Below are 24,756 nucleotides of genomic sequence, written 5' to 3'. Positions count from 1 at the left end.
CCGAAAATTGCCGTTGGGTGCCTCTGACAATTCGACTGGACAAAAGAAGATTTAAGCAGTTCATGCTCAGCACTGAACTTATTTGATCTTGTTAAAAATTGTGCAGGCTGATCATTTTGGTTGAAATGGTGGCCGAATACATAGTCTAAAAACCTTTGCAATCCTTCCCCCGTTTGCTTGTCGAAGGCACGCATGTGCACAAAAATGAGCCAAGACTCCCTCCCACCCTTCCTCGCCATTTTTTTTAGATATTAAGAACAGGTTGAACCGATGTTGAAGCCGTCTGATCTGCAAATGCCCCCACAGAAAACTTCCTTACTAAAGTCTCTTTCAACCTTTGCTGAAATGGTCTTAAATTGAGAGTTATTCTTGCGTGCTTAACGCTCCCATTCGCCCCACAAATACCTGCTATTGTTTAAGCGTTGCGGCTTTTCTCTCGAGGTTTAACCTGTCGATTTCAAACAAAACAAATTTGAAGAGAAAAAACATAAACCCAAATTCTTCATCGGGAGGTGCCGTTACTACATATTCCTGAAGGAAAAAAGTTTTATCTGACGAATCTAACGAACGTTGTTACTAAACGGTGATATAAAATGGTAAGAATTTTTGTAATTACTGTTAGAATGTAAGGTGTAAGATGTAATAGACGATATTGTTTGTTAATTAGAGCATAATCCTTCGAATTGTAGTGGTATGTACTTAGCATCTAACGAAATTTACTTCATGGCTAAAACTTCATCCAGATCATTAAATGAAAAACTTAACATTAAATATACGACAAACTACATATATGGAAACAGAATTCTTAGTTCTCTTTTAACTTGTTTTTGTTCAGCGTGAGTGTATCTCTGTTCATATTGGTCAAGCCGGCGTTCAGATTGGAAATGCTTGTTGGGAGTTGTACTGCTTGGAGCATGGAATTCTGCCTGATGGTCAGATGCCGAGCGACAAGACTGTCGGCGTGGTAGATGATTCTTTCAACACGTTTTTCAGCGAAACCGGCGCCGGAAAACATGTTCCTCGCGCTGTGTTTATTGATTTAGAACCCACTGTAGTCGGTGAGATGCATTCTGTAAATTACAGGTTTTTCTTTTTTAAAATTATTTCCTTGTAGAACATACACAATTATTATATATAAACCTAAAATGAAACAAGTTACTGAATTTTTGTTTGGCAAAGTAAGTTTAAGAAACAATTAGATTTCTGTTTTGGGAAGGGTATAACTATGAGCATCAGAGCAAAATTAAAATACCATTTTAATGCAGGATATTGTCTATGGGTAGCCGTTGTAACATGGTTGCGACAAATAGAAAAAAAAAGGGTCAAAAGGTGGACTTAATGGCAGAAGAGCAAATCAAAGCAATACACTCTTTTAGGAGCTCGGGGTCGGCTGAATGTTTCGTTATGTTCTTTCCAATTACTTTGCTGTTTGTCCAAACATTCAGGATCGAATGGACCCTATAAATGATATGGGTATTGCTTAAGATAAAATCAAAAAGGTAGACATACAGTCCAACGGTATTGACTGTTAGACAGTAGCCAATTAGATGTCAAGGGTCTTCATCCAAAAAACTCTGTTTTTTTTCCCTTCCGCTCAACCCGCCGACTTGCAATTGTTTTAAGAATAATTAACATGACTGATTCAGGAGAAACATTCTTGTGGTAACTGGAACGCGAGGCAGGTATTTTATTCACCCTCCTCCAGGTGTGGCAGATTCTAATAGAATATGACAGTCATCCATTCCTCAGTATGGGCCTACTAATAAGATATAGAACTGAAAGTCGACTTTTAAAAAAGTCGACTGAACAGCCACGAGCAAATCTGAATTGCTATAAATGAGTCCGTTTGAACGCGTTCAAACGTATGAGCTCCAAACCGCTCGCGTCCACCAGTGAAGATGCAAACGGTCTTTAGAGTTGGATAAGTTCAGAGACAGTCTAATAATCTTTTTCGTGTAACCGCAGAAGCTTTTAGACTGACGTTAATGAAATCCTCCTCGGTGACTAAGCAGACTCCTTAAACCGACCGTAAAGACGTGCCATTCGAGTGGGACTTGACTGAGCATATCATGTACTATGATTTTTCAGATGAAGTCCGCTGTGGTACTTACAGACAGCTGTTTCACCCAGAACAGTTAATAACTGGCAAAGAAGACGCTGCAAACAACTATGCTCGCGGGCACTACACTGTCGGAAAAGGAGTTGTTGATCTTGTGCTCGACAAGATTAGAAAGCTGGTAAGTATAGCGTTTTTAATTTTTTTCCATTTAATAATTTTCTTTCAAGACAGCCATATTAGCTGTATCTATTCGTTACTAGGCAGACCAATGCACTGGCTTGCAAGGATTCCTTGTTTTCCACTCATTTGGTGGAGGTACTGGTTCTGGCTTCACATCTCTTCTCATGGAGCGCTTGTCTGTTGACTATGGCAAGAAATCCAAATTGGAGTTCTCTATCTACCCAGCACCTCAGGTTGCAACAGCAGTGGTTGAACCTTACAACTCCATTCTGACCACTCACACCACCTTGGAACACTCTGACTGTGCCTTTATGGTGGATAATGAAGCCATTTATGACATATGTCGTCGTAACTTGGACATAGAAAGACCAACTTACACCAACCTGAACCGTCTAATTGGTCAGATCGTATCCTCCATTACTGCTTCACTGCGCTTTGATGGTGCATTGAACGTTGACTTGACTGAGTTTCAGGTAAGATGTTCACAAATCACTCAACCTTGGATGGGCGTGGTTATAGTGTGATAGTGCTAGTCGAATTTTATAGCAAAGCTTTTGTCCTCTCAGTCTTCCTGTACCGACGAAATACGAGGAGCATCACTAAACACTAATGAAAACTAAGGGAGTAAGCAACTTGAAGTAATGTTTGAAATTCAGGCTAAAAAAATAAGATGATAAATATCTGAACAAGTTGAAGACGTTCTGATAGATTCACTTTTGTTCACAGGCCACATTATACAAGTAACGGTAACAATAGTTCGGACCCTATTTTCGCTTCGCTTGGAAATTAAAGCGCGGAAAGGCCAAGGGAAACGAAATTTAACCCGACCACGTAAGAGGGAATGTATGAAAGCTGCTAAAGATTTGCTAGATCTCAATTTATAGAAACTTTTAAAATTTTAAAATTGCTTTTGAGTGCTAGAACTCTTTTTTTTTTTCTCTATAAAGAACTATCAGAATTGAATTCAGCCGGATTCAATTTTTAAGTAATTAAGAGCAAAAACTGAAAATAACATCTTTTTTAGATTTAAGAAGTCGGAATAAGTTTTGAAGTTGCTTAGATAAGTCTGGCATTGAAGATTCCTTTACCAACGTTTACCGCTGTATGTCGATATTGTGACTTTAATTCATTTCACACATTTTTTTTAGACCAACCTGGTTCCATATCCACGTATCCACTTTCCATTGGCCACTTATGCTCCAGTTATCTCTGCTGAAAAAGCCTACCATGAACAGTTGAGTGTTGCTGAAATCACAAATGCCTGTTTTGAGCCAGCCAATCAGATGGTGAAATGTGACCCACGTCACGGCAAATATATGGCTTGCTGTCTGCTGTTCCGTGGTGATGTAGTACCTAAGGATGTGAATGCAGCTATTGCGACAATCAAAACCAAGAGAACCATTCAGTTTGTGGACTGGTGTCCCACTGGCTTCAAGGTTTGTTGGCTCCTTAGTTTAGCTATCTTCGCTGCTTGCCTTCCCAGTTTCTTTTAGCTGCAAAAAGTTAAGAAGCTCAGCATTAAACAAAAAATTTCGAATTTTAACAAATGTTTGGAACTGATTAATTTTACAGGTTGGCATCAACTACCAGCCTCCCACAGTTGTTCCTGGTGGTGACTTGGCCAAGGTTCAGCGTGCTGTTTGTATGTTGAGTAACACCACAGCTATTGCTGAGGCCTGGGCCCGTCTTGATCACAAGTTTGATCTGATGTATGCCAAGCGTGCTTTTGTCCACTGGTATGTGGGTGAGGGTATGGAAGAAGGAGAGTTCTCTGAGGCTCGTGAAGATTTGGCTGCTCTGGAGAAGGATTACGAGGAAGTTGGCTTGGATTCTGCTGTTGAAGGGGAAGAGGAAGGCGATGAAGAGTATTAATTAACTGAATAATGCAAAGAGCTGCTCGGAGGGAAAGTTGTATACTGCACGTGTAAAAGTTTATCTTAGAATAACCGTCTTTCATTGAATAAAGCACTTTTCTCGTTTACTTGACTCAAGTTTACGTATTTGTCTCGACTTGAAACCCACAATGGAGAGAGAAACCATAAAAAGCACGGAGTCTACAAGCATCCAGACTCATCCTATCACAGACACTAGCTCAGTTTTCACTTGCTAGATATTGGGACCAGATGCCCGTGTCTTAAAGGTACCGTTGCGGACTTTTCCTGAAGGCCGAGCATGCGGGGCTTCGCAGAGACAGGAAAAGGATAGCTGTAGAAGCATTGTTTACAATATTTCATCCCGGTTACCAGCTCCTGGTATACCCTATGATTGGTCAAAAATCTTAAGCCTGAAAGTCAGTGAGTTCTAGCTCACTGTTAGCCCAGTGTACAATTTTAATTGCAGTGACTCGTGCATGTTAAAACCGCGCTTAAAATCATTTTACGTAGTCTGGATAGCTTTCTGGTCAAAAAAGAACCTCAAGACTTCACGGTAAAAGGCCCTAAGAAACCTCGCCCCTAGATCATGATAGGAGCTTAAGCAACCACGACGGCAACGGAAGCGACGACGTCACTTAAATAGCGAATTCACGCTTTTTGAAACCCCCATCATTTCATTCAATTTGTCAAATGCTGGAGAATTTTTCAGGAGTTAATTCTAAAGGACTGTATCTAAGTTCCGAAAAAGAAAACGAAAATTGTCGTCTTGTGGTCACGTCCTCCATAAAACGAGAAACTAGATGGTTTCACGTTGTAGTAGTGCAACAACGGCAAAGAAATGTACAAGAAAGCGTAATGCACGTGCAAAGTTGTTGTTTTGTGCTTTTGTGCCGTTCTCGTTGCCGTCCACGTCCTCGTTGCTTAAACTCCCTAAAAGACGAGCGGGCCGCGCCCCTCTTATTTTCTAGGGGAATAGCCCTAGGTACGAGGATGGACCTTCTGTACGGGTTTAGACTGCGAGCAGCCTCTCTTTTTCTTCAGACTTAGTAAGGGAGTGCACGCGCGCGCCTCTGCCGTCTAGCGCCTTCAGTCACGCGCGTGGTCATTTGCGTGTCTCGGACGTTTTGCTCGACGGACCAAGATAAAAGAGAGACTGCTCGTAGTCTAGTATGTGTTGAGAAGTTCACGAAAGGGTCATGAGGCTTCACCTTCTCGACATGCAACGCGCTTTATATTTGTGGTCAAATAGCAGTTACACTCAAGATATGGAAAAGGGTTCTGTTCTTGAGCCAGGTTTTTGCTTAGGACTGTGCCGTTGAGAGATCCATACCTTGAAACTGCTTAATATCAAGAAAGGACCTGAAACAGGACGACAACCTTCGGTTTTTAACCCTTTTTCAATGGGATATCACTGAAAAAAACTTGAAAGGGTTTTTTTCACTAGGAACCTGTTCAGGGAAGAGAGACCAAACACATGTCACCGAGAAAAGAAAAACGATAACTTTTGCCCTGCCTCAACACAATGCAAGCAAGCTATTACCCAACACGTAATCACCTCTGTAAAATGTGTCGTACCACATTTTCTTACTATTTTAGTGGCATCATCAACACCTTACGAGCAGAACCCGATATTTTGTCTTCGGTGAAAAGGGGACTCTACTTGACTCAAACCTTTGAGGTCGCCGCAACCCAAATTCTGACTAGTCAATCTCGTTCTCTCTCGGCAAACTGGTTGTTTTGAGTGCGAGCATCCGTTTATTGATAAACCGATGGTCACAACCGAGCCTGCTGTACCAAGCACGCAGCTATTAGGCCTGGGTTCGAAACTATATCCTAGCAACATACTCTGCATGCTCAACAAAGATCTTACTCGGTTCATGCAGTACGACAAAATCGAGCAACCGATAGAGAGGCGCTGCTGACAAGGTGTGGCATCAACTGAATATATTGGTAATCAAATAAAGTTCAATAAAAATTATGCGAAGGAACTCTCTCCCAAGACATTGGTACCCCATGTGTTTCATACGTTTTCGCTCAAGATCCCACTGGTTCACCTTTTTTGTTTTAAAAACGATGCTTGTCAATCCCTCCAAAAAGCGAGTTTTAATTTCTCTTTATGCATTAGTTTATAAAAAAAAAAGTCAGAATTTGAGAAATATAATAACAGATAGTGTAACTCTGACAAAATTTGAAGGCGGTTTTAGACTGCTCAACTAGATATTCTGAACAGAAAAAACCATTAATATGATAAGATTTCGATTCGTTGCTTCTTTTAGTTCGTTGATCAATTGCCCCTTTCTTTTGTCCCTGTTTTGTTATGCGAAGTCTTTCATACGTTTAAGAAAGAATAAAATTGATGACTTATTTGTCGAATTATACAAGGGGACCTTTTATGTTGGCAAAGGGAAGGCTTACCTGCGTGCAGAGGTCTCCTATTTAGGAGAAAGCTGCACGCAGGCTGAAAGGGAAGGCAATATTAATGCAAAAAAATGGTCATAAATAATGTAATAAGGTTTCTAGCTTAGGAGCAAGCCATTCTTGACGCGGAAGTGTGTTTTCTTTTCCTCTTTTTGAGGTGATAAAATATGTTTGAATCGGGAGGTTAATTTGCGTTTTTCACGGTTGTCTTTTTCCAATGCTTGTCAGAAATATTAAAAAACCTCATTTTGTAATTGTTTTTACTTGCATTTACAATACCGTCCGGTTATCACCAAAGTTGTGTTGCACTTTCTATTTAGGCATTATCATCGGGACATACAAGTAAAAGTGATACGGCTGATAGATAAATTTTAATAAGGTTTGTGAATTTTACAGGCATTTGTTATTTGAGGTAAAAAAAAGTTTAGGCTTCAAAAATTTTCCCTTAAAAAGGAGAAAAAAAATAAACAAAGCAAAAGCAAAAAAAAAGTAGGGTGTTGGTCTATTAACCTGAAAAATATTATCATTGAATTTACCACACATTGTGTATCTGTCGCTTTGGTCAGCATTATTTTTCCCGCTAAGCCAATGAATTTATTGTAATCAGATTGAATCTAAATAAAAATTAATCTCATACAGACTTTCCATTCTAACATTTTGAATTTATGCAAATTTTTGGCGATTATGAAGTCAAACCATTAGCCCGGAACACCTGCGTTGTCAAGGAACATAATAAATATAATGTTTTCTGCTTGAAAGAAATTATTCATTCCACACCCTTTCTTCGAAAGCCGTCACTGCTATTTCGGAGCTTGGATATTCTCAATTTCCCAGCTTCACTTCCTTCTAGAAATAGAAACCACCGAGATTGCAAAATGGTACCGAGACTTATTCCCATTTAAGTTTTCTAAAGCTGTTATTCTTTTTGATCATTCAACTTTAACTTTGTTATGAAATCCGTTTGCTTAGGTTTCACTCTGATTTTCGCCTAAGACTACTCCTCAAACGCGGGAAAAAGGTTACTCATTGTTAGTGTTTTTTTTTTTGCAGCGCGAGTGTATTTCAGTCCACGTTGGCCAAGCCGGAGTTCAGATTGGAAATGCTTGTTGGGAGTTGTACTGCTTGGAGCATGGAATTCAGCCTGATGGTCAGATGCCGAGCGACAAAACCATCGGCGGTGGAGATGATTCTTTCAACACGTTCTTCGCTGAAACCGGTGCAGGAAAACACGTACCACGCGCAGTGTTCGTCGATCTGGAACCAACCGTTGTTGGTAAGAATTTTTTATAAAAGAAGTCTTACATGTATAAAGAAGAGGATTTCCTTCAAATGGGTGGCGTTGTCTCGGAACTACCCATGAATAAGTTATTCTCCAGGTACAATTGCTAATCCTCGCAGTGTTGTACACAAGTTGATTCAGCTGTCACCAATAAGCATCTAATGACGCAGTGAAGTGTAAAAAGGTTTTGTGATCAGAAAGCTGCTTTTCGCACCTATAGTTTTATGCTTTCATTTAAGATAATTGGCTTTCAGTTTATAGCACAACTCACAATACAGCTTATAACTGAAGGAAGCCATTGCCACATTTTCAAAAATAATGTCTCGCATGATTGAAAGAAATGATTATCTGTTCACTATCAGCCTACTCGCAAAAACTAACACTCAAACGCTAGAGGCTCCCCACTCAGAAGTGTTTCTTTTCTCTTTAATTAAGACCATAATTTTTTTTCCTTTCTGCAGATGAAGTCCGCACAGGCACCTACAGACAGCTGTTTCACCCAGAACAGTTGATAACCGGCAAAGAAGATGCCGCTAACAACTATGCTCGTGGGCACTACACTGTTGGAAAGGAAATGATCGATCAGGTTCTGGACAAGCTGAGAAAATTGGTAAGAGTGACGTTCATGTGCTGTTTCAGTAATTCTTAAAGTTCGTTTTAGTTAAAGGCGGTAGGGCATATTACAGACCATCTGCGCTTGGGAAAACGAAGGATCAACAAGGTCGGAGAGTAGGGACCCGAGAGACTGGGCCCGAGTCTTCCCAGGCCTTTTGCTTTGTTTCCCCGTTGACTCCTCTGTATTTAATTTCGAGAACCCTGTACACTCAGACTATCCGCACCTTCAAACTGACGAGACGGGCTAGTGATTATTACTAGTAAATAAAAATGCATGTAAAAAACACCATTAGCCGGCTTTAGTAACTGTCAATCCAATAACGGAACTGAATGTTTCACTGCGGATATAACTATGCCTATGTAGGAACGTGTAGGAACATGCTGCTAATCAGTTAGGAAAAAATAATTCCATTAACTTAAGGCTAACTGGCATTAACATTTTCCTGGCGTGGCTTTTGTGGTTCATTTATCTTTGGTCATTCATTACCATCCACGACATCCAGTGCAATGATAATCAAAATCTATAAACCAAGGACAAAACTGAAATATGACATGTTCAAGAAACTCACTTTCTTTCACAAGCTATTTGATAAAGAACATGTAAAACAAACAAAATAAACGGTGGTTTTAAACTTAATGCGAATAATTCAAAGCATATAACTGAAAAAGAAAACTGAACGAATTTTACAATGTGCATGTATATCCTAGGCTGACCAATGCACAGGACTGCAAGGTTTCCTTATCTTCCACTCCTTCGGTGGAGGTACTGGTTCTGGCTTCACATCTCTTCTCATGGAACGTCTGTCTGTTGACTATGGCAAGAAATCCAAACTGGAGTTCTCTATCTACCCTGCACCACAAGTTTCAACGGCAGTGGTTGAACCTTACAACTCCATTTTGACCACTCACACCACCTTGGAACATTCTGACTGTGCCTTTATGGTGGATAATGAAGCTATTTATGACATCTGTCGTCGTAACTTGGACATAGAAAGACCAACTTACACCAACCTGAACCGTCTGATTGGTCAGATCGTGTCTTCCATCACTGCTTCACTACGCTTTGATGGTGCACTGAATGTCGACTTGACTGAGTTCCAGGTAGGATATCAACAACGTACCTGCCGAACCACCCTTCATATATCCACGCGTTGTAATCTAAATGAGTTGGTAGGAAATGCGTGAAAAGCTATCAAGATTCCATGGTAGTTTACTAGTGACGAGGTATTATCAGTAACGATTGGGCTGGAGCCTTTGTTACGTACGTGTTTTGGCTCGCGGTATTCTTCATTCATTTACCCCCTTTGTTTAAATGTTTCTATTTGGATGATAATAAGTTTAAAGGATGGACTAAGGATGGACTGAATCTCAACCCAGATATTCCTGGAAAGACGTAATTTAACAGCTCTTTAGTGGCGTTAATATTAATGTTAGTATTTTTGAAAAGTTATTTGTCTTTTTGACAGACCAACTTGGTTCCTTACCCACGTATTCACTTTCCATTGGCCACTTATGCTCCAGTTATATCTGCTGAGAAGGCCTACCATGAACAGTTGACAGTTGCAGAGATTACAAACATGTGTTTTGAACCAGCCAATCAGATGGTAAAGTGTGACCCACGTCACGGCAAATATATGGCTTGCTGTCTGCTGTTCCGTGGTGATGTAGTACCTAAGGACGTGAATGCAGCTATAGCAACAATCAAAACCAAGAGAACCATTCAGTTTGTGGACTGGTGCCCCACTGGCTTCAAGGTTTGTTGGCTCCTTAGTCTAGCTATCTTCGCTGCTAGCCTTCCTAGTTTCTTTTAGTTGCAAAAAGTTAAGAAAATCAACATTAAATCAAACATTTCGAATTTCAACAAATGTTTGGAACTGATTCATTTTTCAGGTGGGCATCAACTACCAGCCTCCCACAGTTGTTCCTGGTGGTGACTTGGCCAAGGTTCAGCGTGCTGTCTGTATGTTGAGTAACACCACAGCTATTGCTGAGGCCTGGGCCCGTCTGGATCACAAGTTTGATCTTATGTATGCCAAACGTGCTTTTGTCCACTGGTATGTGGGTGAGGGTATGGAAGAAGGAGAGTTCTCTGAGGCTCGTGAAGATTTGGCTGCTCTGGAGAAGGATTACGAGGAAGTGGGTGTGGATTCACAGGAAGCTGGAGATGAAGACGAAGAAGGAGGAGACGAGTACTAATTACTGAAATGAAATTAATTTAACTCAGTCATTTATGGATCTGTAACTGCCACTTGTATAACTGAAATAAAGAGTGACAAGCTGTGCAAGAATTTAGTCATAATAATCTATGTCATTTCTTAAGCATGTTTAGGCGTGGCCTGATGTTAATTTGCATAAAATCTTACAATGATCATAACTTTGTGAAAAATTATCAGAAACTTCCAAAATTTGGCAACCTCGGAAAAATCGGTAACCTTAATCAGTTCCCGTAGCGAGATGCCAAACAATATATATTAAATACTCCCAACAGTATTTTTGTCATTGTATCATCTTTTGTCGCTTGAATCTGGCCGGAATGGTTGACTCACGTTTTTATTTAATTAGTAATTAAGCAACATAGGTCATGTGACACTTTTCTATCTTTTATTCTCTCCTTTGCGGCTGCGGAAAAAATTCGTACGGAAAACAAACATTTACACGTGCTTCAAACAATTTCTTTTTGAATATAATTATGACGTCACGTTTCACATGACTACATCAATTCAACCCTGATTAATTCAATGCCTCAAAAGAAAGTTTCTCAAAAGTTTTTTGCAACTTTTAGAAAATGCATGGCCGTAGAAGAAAAACAGCCTTATATTCACGGGGGGTCGAGACCCAAAATTGCTCCATGCCTTAACATGCTTGAGTTTGTGACTTTCCGGATTGTATGTTACGCCTCGAGGCTCAGAATGAATACCTTTGGAGGAGCTTTTTTCAGCCGATTGAAATGGAGGTTTCCTGCATCCCTTAATCTCCCCTCTTCTCTCGGGTGCCAATCGCGCGTGACTTCTCACGTTATCCCCCAAATGGATAGCTTATTTGCAGGCTAGAAAATAGAGAAAGAAGGGTGAGGAGAGATAACCCCACAGGTGTCTTAGTCTAATCGCACCCCTCTTTCAGTCGCGAGAGAGAGAGAAGAGGGGGAAGGGGTTAGAACAAATACGCAAAAGGTCTATTTGGCGGTAACGTTTTCAAAAATTCGGCCAGCTTGTTCCAGGCGTTCGGATAGTGGAGCGCGGCACGAAGTAAGAGTGCCCATCCCCTTGTTTTTTTTTTCTACTCACATTTCGTTGCGCCTTCACCATGATCTTATATAAAACGCCTGAAACAGGCTAAAAACCGACTAGACATGTTGTGTTTGCTTTCGTTTATTTTCCACGTAAATAGAAAAAAAGAAAAAAAAATCGGCTTTAGTTATTAATTCTTATAATTTTACGATCCTAACGCGTATAGTCTCTTTTGTATTAACTCCTAACCAACGTTTGTGTTTCAGACCAAAATACATCGTGACTGAATTTATGTAAACATGGCTTCAGTGAGTGTCTACAGGTTCTGTGCTAACTATGTCCTTTGTACCAAGACTTTGACCCTCCCCATCCAGGACAATGGGTGACTGTCTGCACCCCACACCCCATCAAATAACCCCCTCCCTACCCCACAAGTTTTGCTTCCAAGGCCTTGTCCATCTTCCCACTGTTAGGGCAGTTCCTGGGCTATCCAGCTGTACCGACCAAGACGGCAACCCCGGCGCCTACTTTTTAGGACATCGCACTGCCTGGAGCCGGACGTAGCCCGGCGCCAGGGGAAAACCTAATGGCCACGTTTTAACGAAATCAGACAGATATATATTTCATATATTCATATGCTATTTATGTTGCCCTTTCTACTTCTCCTCCCGCGAGGATCAGCTTGTTTTTTTCTCCTATTTTTCCGTATCACGAGGAGCTAGAGGACGCGAGTTGTCATGGAAAATGATTCTATTTCGGATCTTCCGTTTTTTGGTAGTGAAGAAGAGCTGGGTCTCAGTTGTAGATAACGAAGGGAACACGTTCTGGTGTGCCAAGTATGAAAGTAAAGTGGGGCGTAAGTGCTTTCCTTCCTCTCGCCTCCCCTCTTTCTTCGCCGTGTCACATGCACTAGTCACGCGCGAGCGAATCGCCCATCGAAAGGGTTGCCCAGCCCACTTCACGCCCCCCGACCCACGCTCGCTTGTCACTCGCGCGTGACGCTTTGCCTATCGCGACTCTCAAATGGAAAGCTTGCTCGCTGTCGTGCCTCAGTCAAATCTTGACTTTCAGAGTTCTCCATGCGTCGGAAGTCTGAACGGGGAGACTGAGTAAACCCCCGCATTCCACCCTCCCACGACGCTCTAAGCCGAGCGGCCTCGAAAGAAGCGAGGGAAAGCGTTGTGAGCTCCTCGTGAACCCTGGGAATTTTATCTCATTTTGCCGTGTGATGAATTGCCCATCTGTGTTTTGTGTTCTGTCACTTGACTAAAAATTCCTCAGTTCTAAAAGCATTTTGTTTTCAAGACGATGGCAGATACTGCTCAGAGCGCTGCTGATCACCGAGGGTATGTTGAATTCTCCGATAATTGCTTCCAACTGTATATTCGCATGCTTTTCCAAGTTACAGCACCCTTTCGTGGAGCTAAGGTATTTTGTCAAGCTTCGGTCACGACAATCAGTTTTCTATAAACGGTGTAAAATTTTCTTTCGTTAAACGAATGATATATGTTTTGCGTGGCCTATAAATCATGGGAATAAACTTGCAAAAAACTGGGTTTCTTGCAGCGAGTAACACACTGCTAATAGAATTCCACAACAAAAGCACGTTGAAAGGTGCTTACAGAAAAATCTCCTCTCTCATTATTAGACGTTGTAAAGATAGGAGAACTAAATTTCAGCTACATTAAATAAAAGTTATACAACGTGGCAATAATTTTAGGACATTAATCAGAAAGTGCTTATGGTGACACTAGTGGTTCATTGGTTTATATTCATGCATTTAAAAGACGATGCAATATATGATTGTATTATTGCAGATGAAACCATACTTTCAAGTGATTTAATAATGCAACTAAATAGTTGAAAACAATGCACCTCAAAAAGCTAGGCATTAGTTAAAGTTCTTGAATATTTCCCAACTCTTTTTTGTCAGCTTTGTTTTTGTTTGTGTAAAAAGGATCGAGATTTTGAGAAATCTTGTTCCTTTCTGAAAAATGACTTCACACACATGGTGTCAATCACTAGTTATGCATCTTATGCTAATTTAGCTGTTGTAGTCATGCAGATCAATGGCCAGAGCAGTGTTCTTAATACATCTCTTTAGTTCAGATCTTTTATTATGTTTAAGTAACATACAAAAATATGTAAGAAAATTAATTGAAAAATGATCTGACTAGAAAACCCAGGCCTTATAAGCCTTTTGGTTTCTCTCGCCAGTTTATCATTTTTGTATTTATTCCCATTTTACTTTGGCAAAATAAATGAAGTGAACTGAAAAGATGTTCTAAAAAGTTTAACCAAATACAGTCGACTCTCTCTTAACGGACACCTCTGTAAAACGGACACCTAGAATTGGTCCCTGCCTTAGTTTATTCCCTTTATTTGACTCTTTATAAGAGGGACATCTCTCTAAGACGGACACTTAGTGCCGGTCCCAAAGGTGTCCGTCTTGGAGAGAGTTGACTGTAACAGGCATTGGGCACAGCCAGTCATGTTATCTGGTGACTGACATGACTAGTTCAAAGTAGAACTCATTTTCATATTTTTTCAATTTGCTTCTGATTCTGTTGGGACATTACCCATTCTTGGCTGGTCAAATGTTGAACCAGCATAAGTGATCACCAACTGAGGAAATATTCAATGCATCTTGAGCAAACAAAATGCATTGTCTTCCTTAGGACCAGTTATTAATAATACCTAATGTGCTCATTGTAAATGCTTCTATGATTGAAGCATCCTTCTATGGTGTAGACTGTAAACACACCCTCTGAATTTTTAATGTTGAGTCATCGGCTGTGTCCGCATTTAGCAAGCTATTAGGGTTATTTTTTGAATAACCCGGTCAAAAACTCTACAAAGCATTAGAGCAAAAGAGTTTAACTGAATTAAGTTTTATTATTAGCAGCCAGACACAATTTAGACTTTACCAAAGTCCTTTCAAAGTCACACAGTTTTGTTTTGCACTATTTTGTTGCTTGCTTGGGGTGCTCATAACACTGCTTGCCATAGAGTTACTGACAAAATTTTACCACACAGTACTGATAAAGGAGGTCCACTGTGTATAAGTCTAGACTCAATAAGTGTTGTGAAAGAAAAGTTGAACTGGACACGAAAGAAGTAATTTTAGAAACTGCCTTGCTTTAGCCAGGGGCCCAAAGTTTAGATTTGCACAATTCTCGTGTGTAGGCAGAGATGATCGATTGGTTACTAACGTTAACCTGCATTCTTCATATCATACAATAGCTGAATTGATTAAACAATAATGATACCATCAACTGACATGATACAACTCCAGGCCTGTCAACCCCGCATGTCTTCAAATATTGAGAATTAATGGGGAGTGGGTGATAGATGATGTCATAATGCAGGGCACATGATGTCATATTTTGGAAAAAAAACATGGGAAAATAATGTTTTAGTTGTAACATTTGATCACCTAATTGGTTTACCTCCCACCAATCACATTATTGCTTATATTACAATGGCATACCGGAGTTTGTGAGGAAACTTTCAATGTTAACAGGAAAATAGCTCAAACAATGTAAAATATTTGAAATTTTATTGTCAGAGAGTCGAATCTACAAGAAATGGCAAACTTTGGCGATTATCTGGGATATGTCAGACTCTAATCTGGAGACAGGGAGAAACAGTTTAAAATCTGGAGTCTCCCGGATTATCCGGGAGAGTTGACAGCCCTCAACTCTCTTTGACTCTGAAGGTGACTACCACACAGGCTGTCAAAACGTCAGTCACTGTCAAAAGCCCTGCCAGGGGGGATCCCATGTCGCTCGTCTGTATTTTAAAATGTCTCTTGTCGGTGTTTATAGATGCTTTGAGTCGCTGTCGGAAATTGATGAAAATTCTTTGTCTTTGTTGGAATTTTAAAAAAGTGGGTAGTGATGTGTTGTAAAGAAACCATTGCACATTGAACACATCTACATCACCAATCACAATTATGTGACCCATGTTCAACATTTTAAGAGTAACTGACCTGATAAATCGTGAAGGCATGGTTAACGGTGGTCTACTCTGTGAGAGCGGTTTCCGAAGGTCAGTGGTTAGGTTACCTGGTCCCTGGTTTCTTCACCGTCGTGGCTGTCGTGTTGCTTACATTAAACAAGAAACTTAAGTTCGGATCACATTGTCTCTCTTCACCCAAGTGTATAGTGAGTAGGAGGATCATACTGCTGGCTTGGGACTGAAAGCCTTGCGATGTTCCAACATCCTGTTCATGGAGTTGTAGCATAAAATTAAGCTATGTGATGGACAACCTCATTCTCAGGTCTCCCAGGAATTGTGCGGGGTTGCGTAAATGAAGTGTAACACGACGTGCGCTCAGGCGGGTCTGCTAAAGCTCACTGACAAGAGACCCTGGGGTGTTGGGGGGGGGGGGGTACTTGGATTAATTTTTGCTGGGTATGTGTCGCTGGCCTCTCAGAGCCCCTACCCCTTTATAGTCTATTCTGTGGCCAATTATAGACACCATCTTAGTCACTTTTGGGCAAATGTGTAATTTTTGTGACCCCAACTTAGTCACTCTCTACCTTATGTATGTACCTTATATTACAAACATTCTTTTATGTTTGCTAACCGTTAATATGAAGAACTCTCTTACCCCAAAAATCAGAAAATGTGAGACCCCATTCTAGTAACTCTATTGAAAATGCCACCCCATTATAGTCAGTCCCGTCATGAAATGCGACCCCATCCAGTGGCACATCTCCATTAGCCTCTTATGAGGAAGTACCCCAGGGACAAGAGACATTCTTTGAAGCACAAGGGGTGAAAATTACTTCTTCTTGGCATTCAGACTGGTGTTAAAATAGCCAAACCACCTTTTTTGTCGCTTATTCTCGGCTTTGCTGTCACTGTCACAATTTGGCCAACGGAGGGACTCTTGTCGCCATTTCATTTTACACTCTGTCGCTACTTTTTGGGTCACATCACTTGTCAGAATTTAGCTTGGCAGGGCTGTCTGTCAACAACAGTCCTATTCATGACTACTTTACCTGGATGATCATGCTCAACCTACTCATAAAATGACTCCTGCCAGGTTCAAACCTTTCAGGTTTGAACCTGGCCGGAGTCATTTCATAAGTAGGTTGAACATGATTGTCTGGGTGAACATTATGTTCTTATGCAAAGATTGGACTGTATTGAAATCTATTATATTTTCTTCCAACTGAATTTCAGACTGAAACTTAAAAGTATAATCCAGAAGCTATCTGAACATTGTGACATAAAGAATCCTGAAGACCTGGAAACTGTTGTGAGTAAATATTAAAGCAGACTGCCATGAGTACACCAAAATGAGTGAAACATAGAAATGCACTGTAACCACTTAGGCCCTGTTTAGATGCTATAGTATATATGGGCCGACTCAAATTTGAATTTAGGCAGACCCAAATTACTATAGGCAGATTGAGATGCCAATCTTTATTGCTGCTGAACTAAATTCAAAAGGAGACAAATAAAAATGCATTAAAAATGTATTGTAAAAATTCATACATTTAGTTTGGGTCATATGAACTCTGGGGTCTAAATCAATGCTGCCATTGTTCTTGGCTGAGACAAGGGTTATTATTGCCCTCCTTAAATAGCTCTGCTTTGTAATTTACATGTAGCAATGTATTTGCTATGTAAGTGTTTATGTTTGCATTTTTTTTATTTCTGCTTGTTTTCGTTGTAATAAGCAGCAAAATCTTTTTTCTTCATTTTTTTTTGCCTTAATGTTGTTTTTGTTTGAGTCATGTTTTTTTCCTTAGACTGAATAAAAAAATTGCAAAAAACCAATCATAGTAGAAGGCTTGGAATTTTTTTGTTATTAGTGTAAAGACAAATGTACAGCTATTCAAAGAAAAAATAAATGATTAAATGAAACATATGCTTAGCTTATTTCCATTAGTACTTAATTTACCAAAATATAATCACCTGGTCAAGACTATATATAAATTATAATAATTTTTTATTATTTACAAAAATGTTTCTTTATTTTGGCTTGATTTTAGGATGACAAAGAGACAACGCTACAAAAGAAGCGTGGGAGTAAGAGGTAACTAACACAAACAGTTCCCATAAAGTATTCTTTATTGCCATGTACATGTAGGTTTAAATTCATACCAGCTTGGATGTAAATTTAATATTAAATATGACCAAAACCTCAACAATCTACAAAGTTTAACTTTTTTTGACAGCCTTATTGTTGCCAAGGAGAAAATACAATTTTATAGTGTAATAATAAGACATTTTATCGTCAAGTTCTTGCCAGTGTCAGTGGTTTTTAGCGAGAACTTTACTTAAATTACATGCTATGTCAGGGTTTTCATTAAGAATTGTGGTAGCAGGAGAAATGTGTAACGTTGTGTGAATAAAACTAGTCGTAGGCTACTGAATGTTAGCGGGAGAATTTTGGGTAGTGAATGGCGAATTCTCCGATCTCCGATGCCTAATTAATGCCTAATGCCTAATGCCTAATGCCTATATCTGTAAATGCCCATATAACTGCAGCTATCATGATCAACAAAGTTATTGAGACACACCCACACTTTTCTTAATATGGAACACAGCTTAAGGCATTACACAGTATTATACCTTCCACCATTACAATATTGTGTTTACCATGATCCAAACAAATTTTGGCCAGCATTATCATAGACCTCTTTCATAATGGTGGTATACCTATTATTATTTTCTGTTATATGTAGGATAATAAATTAGCCTTTCTGACCTCATTGGAAAGCAAGAATTCTTTTGTCTTTTGCACTTGCTAACGAGGTCAGAAAGGCAATTAACATTATTAAAATCATTATGAAAGAGGTCTATAATATAAGGTGGTACCTAATGGTGAAGATATTTAAAAAGAAACACTTTTTGTAAGTATTTCAAGACTTTTTGCTAATGATGGAAATTAATTGCTTTTACTGCACTTAATGTGGGTCCTCATGTGTTTTTTTACGGAAAGTTCTTAAATGAATATACTTTTTCTTATATAATAGGTAATGAAATACCAGGTAATGAGCTTTTTCGCAAAAACATGATATCTTTGCACATGAAGCGACGTGTTATCTTCACACGTGAAAGTATTACCGTTGCTATGGCTACATGATAAAATGCACCTTTTACAGCAAAAAAAGAAGTATTTAAGTGAAAGGTTATGTTCTGTATACATGTATTAGATAGAACATTACGTAGCCAGCTGGAGATATGAAATTTCTCATCTCTGCACATCCATGTAATATCCTCTGAGTATTATAATGCAGTTAAATGCAATTTAACAGAGTTAACAACAAGGAGTGCCTGTCGCACCTATGATGGAGCTTCCTTCATAGGCGAGACATTTCTTGCTATTAATGTGACTGCATGATGCAGTTAAGCCTAAATATGTTGCTTGTGATGGACTTTGTGAGTGTATGATGCGGTTCACAAGTCTAATCCACAAAAAAAATGACCATTGCTTGCCAGGTTAGAGTATCCTATCTAGAACACGGAGGGTTGGGGGTTTGAATTCCATCTGGGGCTCAGATTTTTTTGTGTCCTCTTATGGTTGATTCTTTATATCTCCCTTTGTTTTCTCTCATGGAATAGTCCACAGAATAACGGCCTAGTGAAGTTTGAGATGTTTAGTTTGACGATGCTAGTGTCCTGTTTTATTTCTGTAGTATTTTGATCAAATTAAAGGTGTATTTTTGACTGTAAAAACATGACCCACTTAATACAGACGTCCTGTTAATATGGACACTATCTATGGCCCCTTTAGTAACAGTCCATATTTAATGGGGTTTGACTGTATTATTGCTGACCAGTACAACATGTCGACATCGCAGGCTTAGGTGTTGACTTATCGAGGCTAAATAATTTTTTTAAGTTCTCCTAAACAAGTAACTAGTTTTCTAATGATTGCAGGCTCAATTCCAAGTTGATTTCTTTGCAATGGTGACAAGTTTATTGTTTGATGTAAAATAAATCATAAATTTTTAATGGGAGCTTTACCTTTAGCCTTGGCTAAATCTATATGTTATTCTCTGTGTATATTTTATTAGTGTTGATATCATTATCGGTTATTCTCTCGTAGAAAAAGACAGATGACAAGTGAGACTGATGTACTCGCAGTAAATGCTTCACGACTCAATTCTTCTACTAGCAAAAGTAACAGTGAAGTGGAGCGAAACTGCAATAGCAGAGAATCAAACAAACAAACAGAGGATGCTAGTAAAGAACCATTAGAGCTTCCACGTGAAAGAATCAGTGCCCGGATAAGAAGTTTAAAGTCAAAGAAGGTGGCCTATGAAGAAGACTGGGTTGACCCTGATCAAATAAGACTTTCGGGGAAAAAAATCCCTGTACAATCACGTAAGGACAGTTCAGCCAATGACAATGCTAAGTCAGTCAATCCAAAGAGAAAACGAAGAAAGAAGAAAACTGTTCAAAGTGTTGAAGAGTACGTTGATGAGGCACCTGTGATTCTAGTTGGTAATTTAGTTGGTCTGAGGCAGTGTTGTCTATGTGCTGTGATGTTTGTAGAAAAAGAACAGTTGATCAATCATATGAAGGCTGTACATCATTTGGGTGAGTCTAAACCCAGCTGAACTTTGCTTTATAGTGCTCCAGGATCTTTTGATTTAGGGGGAGGGGGCAAACCATCAGAGGGTTTCAACTACTGTTTAGTGGTCCACCCAAGACACTACCAAGATCCTGCAAGAACTAGACAACTGTGAAAATTTGTGTTAAAAGAAGCCTGTCTGAGGTCAGATAGCTGAAGAAAAAAATTAAAGAAAATATCTTTGTGAACAAATGACACCTCCAAGGGATTGATGTCGGGCTAGGGAAGGACTGACTCCAAACTGAAGGTTCAACTTCATTCCCAGAATCCATTCCTTCCTTAGTGGTTCCTTATGCAAAATGCTTTCAGTTTAAATTTTGTAGAAGGTGTGGTCGTTAGTTGGTTGAAAACCTTTTCTTTTGGGAACAAGGTGGGAAATCCCGAGTGGGCTAGATGAGTTCATCCTTCCTGCTTAATTAGCCAATCAGAACAAAGGATTCACTTCATCTTGCCCGCTCACAGATTATTATGATAGTAGCCGTTATAATAATCAACCGTGTTCCAAGGAGGAGGGAACCCTGTGAACCAGGTTTATATTATAGAATAGTATACAAAGAAAGATTGCAGTAGATAAAATTGCATAAATATTTTTTGTTGTTGTCCCTCCTACTTTCTGTGTTTATCCTTCCCTCTGCATACCATCCTTTTTTCTGGGATGCCTTTTTCTCTTCTGAATCCCTTTCCTGTCCTAAGGGCCTGTCGTAGGTACCTTGACTGGAGTTTCACTTAACTTCATACTTTTGTTGTAGGTGACAAACTAAACGTTAAAAAGGATCCCTTAGAAACACCGCAAAACATAGAGAAAATTCGAGGTAGGTTTAGTGATTGCTGACACATTCGAGATCTGCAGTTTGGTGTACACTCTACAAAAACAACAACAAGAAAAAGACAAATAACTCATCTGTCTAGAAGACTAACTATTATGAAGAAATTGAATTATATAAACTAGAGGAAAGCTGAGAATTTCTTTGGTGTCACACCTTCTAAACTGACTCCTTACTACCACTATCGATTTCTTTTTCTTTTGCAAATGGGTAATACGTAAATCAATGTGGCAGGTCATAGCAGGTGCGATTACGTGACAAGTGTCCCGGGGAATGTGATGGGTATTCTAGCACCTAAAAATAAAAGCAATTTTCTCTGCTTACTATATAATCTTTGGACGAAATCAGATTCATACATGACAGAATTTACCATTAATAATCGCGTGATTTTTACGAGGTCAAACATTGAACTCCTGTCTTCACTGATTATTATCTTGTCGTTAGGATAGCCCATAGCCTGTTCCAGGCTCTCAGATAGTGGGGAAGACGTGAAAGCAAAAGGCACGCGAGAAGTTGGCGGGGCGGGAAAAAAGGAAAAAGGAAGGGAGCCGCCGCCCCTTCTCTCCCCAGTTTCCTCCCGTTTTATTTTCGTGTTTCAGCATGCCCGACTATCTCGGAGCCTGGAACAGGCTAGAAAGCCCAGGATAACCCGAACTTCTTAGGTTACAATAGGATTAAACTGTAACATCTGTTTTGGTTGTTTCAGATGAGAAGCCTCATAGGTGTTCACAGTGTGATTCATCCTTCAGGAAAAGCAGTGGTCTCAAACAGCACGTTACAAGACAGCATTCACAAAATACACCACAGAAGACCAACCAATCACAGGTCAACCAAGATTCTAATAAAAAAGGTGCTAACACTGGTGACAGACCCTATTCATGCCAGGTAACGCATAGACCATGGCTATAAACGTTCAGCCCCTTTCGCGTTTGCCCCGCAAGTTCGACCAATCTAAAGCAGCCACAGAATTTAGAGAGCTAAGAAATGACGCGCGCATAGTGTATTTCTTGCTCTTTAGATCTACTGCTGGGTATGTTCAGAATTCGCTGTGGGACGAACTTGAAAACCAGGTCGAACTAGAAAAGGCTGAAACCTCAATACATTTTTGGAAGTGTATGACTCTTGTTGTTTTGATGTGTTGACGTAAACCTCTGTTAACTAAGAGTAATCATTTTCTCTCTCGCCCAGTTTCCTTTTCTGTCGTTTCTTCATTTAAGCTACCGTAAAATTCCGAAAATAAGCCCCTCCCTGTATAATCCCCTCCAAATATAAGCCCCCCCAAACTCGTAACGCAAAAAAACCTCCGTTAAATCGCCCCTTGAAATATAAGCCCCCCGTGGGCTTGTAATTGGAAATTGCCCTTAAATACAAAGTAAAACAAAGCAAAAAAGGTAAATTTCCCTCGAACTATAAGGCTAGCCCAAATCGATTTTGCAACGCAAATCTCCCTCCGTAGATAAGCCCCCCCGAATATAAGCGCCTCAAAAAGGGCCTTTGAAAAATATAAGCCCCGGGGCATATTTTCGGAATTGTACGGTATAAAACTGAATGGAGAAGTCTTCGAGCCCTTAATACTAACACCTTTCCGGAGAATTTTCGACCTCCTCTTCCGACCATCGGAAAAAGTTGCACTACTACGTCTTGCAATCCAAAGCCTTTCAGCGCCAAACTCTTCAAGTCCCGTTTTTGTATCTGTCCGCAGCCTTTGTTCTTCAAAAATAATGATGTTTTGTCGCTTTCTTCACTTTCCTGAAGTCTTCTTTTAGAGTCGGCCTCTGCAGATGTTTTCCAGCTAGTCACCATTCAACCCCAGTGCTTTGTGAGGTTGAACAACTTTGCCAGACCGTTATGTTTTTGTTTCGACTCCAATGGTCCGAGAGACTTTTCAAAGGCTTTATATTGCAACATAGTGTAACTTTTCCCGAGTTGTCGCAGGTGGCGGTCGAAAAGATGTAATGCGTCGGTCAAATCGAAGTTTCAACATCTCCCCGGGCATACCCCGAGATTTAACACCTTAACCTTCCCAGGGGGGAGGGAATTTGATACTCATGTAGTTCTCCGGGGATTGGGAACTTTGATGCTTTTGGGCAAATGGAAAAGAAACCGGATTTAAATTAAACCGCGGCGGGTTAGCACTAATCGGCCTGGTCAACCACAGGCAGCCCAAGTTCAGTACGAGGGTTTCATTAATTCGTGTGGTATCATATTGCATAATCCCCAAAATGGCCATCAGTATAAAAGATTGTATGGAAATTCAGGTAATAGATCCAAGAGGATAAATACTCGCTGTTATGAAAGTCCCGATAATTTAACGGGCCCGGAAAGCTGTTGTGGTTTACATGCAAGATAGAGGTTTCAATAGTTTAGCATCTAACATGATATAACTATCAGTTAATGAAACAAAATGGAGTAGCTTGCTAGCCAGGACCTGCGCTGTTATTCTTTATATTTCGATTTGAATATTTGATTTCGGGGCCGAAAAGTTACCGGGACTTTCGAGAAACCGACCCCAGGGAACCTAACGAGCTTTAAATTTCTTCTTCTCGTATTTGTACTCGATCTTATCCTTATTTTTAATTGCTAGCAAATCGTGGTTAGGTTAGCTTAGGAGGCATCTCCCAGCTTGTACAAAAGGACACAGGAGGAACTTGGTCTGCCATCATATTTTTTGTGTTACACATGACTATTCTAATATGGGACGGTTTGTTGTAGGTATGTGGCAAAGCATTCAAACGAAAACATCATTTACAAGAGCATAGTTATATTCATTCAGATGACAAGCCTTACAAATGTGACACTTGCAGCAAAACTTTCAATCAGAGAATATGCCTTACAAAGCACCTTCCATGCAGGGAACACGAAAAACAGCAGCGAAAACCAAGTTCCACCAACGCAATTAACTCGGGGGTGGGGTCACCACAGAAACAAGCAACTGACAAGTGTAGTGACGTGAAAATATTAGCAGTAACTGGCACAGAAAAGGAAAGTGTATGCAGTGTAGCCAAAGGAGCACTATCCAATCACAACTCGCATCTAGACCATACTAAAACATCGCCGATCCCATGTGAGATAAACGGAAATGAGTGTGATGATAGTAAGAAACTTGTAGAGGAAGAGTCACATGGAAAGCATACAAAGTCAGTCTCGCTCTCTGTTACTTCCAGCGCATCCACTACAACCGCAGTTAGAAATGTCACGGAAACACCACGAGAAGGGACAGAAGAGAATCAAAATATTGGAACAGCAAAATGAAACGTGAAGTCGCTACGCTTTGGCTCCACGTGAAAATGCCCATCATGAAGAACAAAAGTAGCCGTACTCTTTTTTCAAGTATTGTTTTGTTTTGTTGCCATCAGGGTAGACACAGGTGTTCCTGTACGGCTTACTCGCCATTATTGGGTTACATTCATTTTGCCGTCAAGGTGTAGCTCTAAGCCACATCCGTGATTAAGCTACATCAGTGATCTACTGAAGGTATTTTGGTAGTGGAATACCCAGAGGGCGCGATCTATTTTATAAAAATAGTCCAGTGATTCCGAATTTTCGAGAAAAGAGGAAAATCACATTCTTTCCGGAAATTTCCGTTCCATTTCATTGTGTTCCCATCTATTTTCATTGAAAAAATTAATTAATTAATTAACGGTCAATGTTACCAGATTTTACGTAACTTCTCCCCGGAAA

General features: G+C 39.9%; 3 protein-coding genes across 3 annotated transcripts; all 3 read left to right on the top strand.

Moving 5' to 3' along the window:
- Positions 1-455: 455 nt before the first annotated feature.
- LOC140952343 (tubulin alpha-1A chain-like) lies at positions 456-4,225 on the top strand. The gene is made up of 6 exons (XM_073401764.1): positions 456-596; positions 836-1,058; positions 2,089-2,237; positions 2,320-2,712; positions 3,388-3,675; positions 3,812-4,225. The coding sequence occupies exons 1-6, from the start codon at positions 594-596 to the stop codon at positions 4,109-4,111; spliced, it is 1,356 nt and encodes a 451-aa protein (XP_073257865.1). The 5' UTR covers positions 456-593; the 3' UTR covers positions 4,112-4,225.
- A 3,054-nt stretch (positions 4,226-7,279) lies between these two features.
- Positions 7,280-10,713, top strand: LOC140952340 (tubulin alpha-1C chain-like). Its single transcript, XM_073401762.1, has 6 exons — positions 7,280-7,409; positions 7,582-7,804; positions 8,272-8,420; positions 9,134-9,526; positions 9,892-10,179; positions 10,316-10,713. Exons 1-6 carry the CDS (start codon positions 7,407-7,409, stop codon positions 10,619-10,621), a joined length of 1,362 nt encoding a protein of 453 aa, XP_073257863.1. The 5' UTR covers positions 7,280-7,406; the 3' UTR covers positions 10,622-10,713.
- A 2,161-nt stretch (positions 10,714-12,874) lies between these two features.
- On the top strand, positions 12,875-24,682 carry LOC140953293 (uncharacterized). Its single transcript, XM_073402788.1, has 7 exons — positions 12,875-12,998; positions 16,846-16,921; positions 17,661-17,704; positions 19,724-20,217; positions 21,001-21,063; positions 21,782-21,960; positions 23,788-24,682. The coding sequence occupies exons 1-7, from the start codon at positions 12,961-12,963 to the stop codon at positions 24,325-24,327; spliced, it is 1,434 nt and encodes a 477-aa protein (XP_073258889.1). The 5' UTR covers positions 12,875-12,960; the 3' UTR covers positions 24,328-24,682.
- Positions 24,683-24,756: the final 74 nt, after the last annotated feature.

The sequence above is a fragment of the Porites lutea genome, chromosome 11 (assembly GCF_958299795.1).
Source record: "Porites lutea chromosome 11, jaPorLute2.1, whole genome shotgun sequence".
NCBI classification, from domain to species: domain Eukaryota; kingdom Metazoa; phylum Cnidaria; class Anthozoa; order Scleractinia; family Poritidae; genus Porites; species Porites lutea.
This window is presented reverse-complemented; position numbering and strand designations above follow the sequence as displayed.

Coding starts and splice junctions, on each gene's coding strand:
- LOC140952343 (XM_073401764.1), top strand. Junction 1,059..2,088: donor TTTAGAACCCACTGTAGTCG/GTGAGATGCATT, acceptor ATGATTTTTCAG/ATGAAGTCCGCTGTGGTACT. Junction 2,238..2,319: donor TCGACAAGATTAGAAAGCTG/GTAAGTATAGCG, acceptor ATTCGTTACTAG/GCAGACCAATGCACTGGCTT.
- LOC140952340 (XM_073401762.1), top strand. Junction 7,805..8,271: donor TCTGGAACCAACCGTTGTTG/GTAAGAATTTTT, acceptor TCCTTTCTGCAG/ATGAAGTCCGCACAGGCACC. Junction 10,180..10,315: donor GGTGCCCCACTGGCTTCAAG/GTTTGTTGGCTC, acceptor TTCATTTTTCAG/GTGGGCATCAACTACCAGCC.
- LOC140953293 (XM_073402788.1), top strand. CDS start 12,961: ATGGCAGATACTGCTCAGAGCGCTGCTGATCACCGAGG. Junction 20,218..21,000: donor GAAGGCTGTACATCATTTGG/GTGAGTCTAAAC, acceptor CTTTTGTTGTAG/GTGACAAACTAAACGTTAAA. Junction 21,064..21,781: donor AAACATAGAGAAAATTCGAG/GTAGGTTTAGTG, acceptor TGGTTGTTTCAG/ATGAGAAGCCTCATAGGTGT.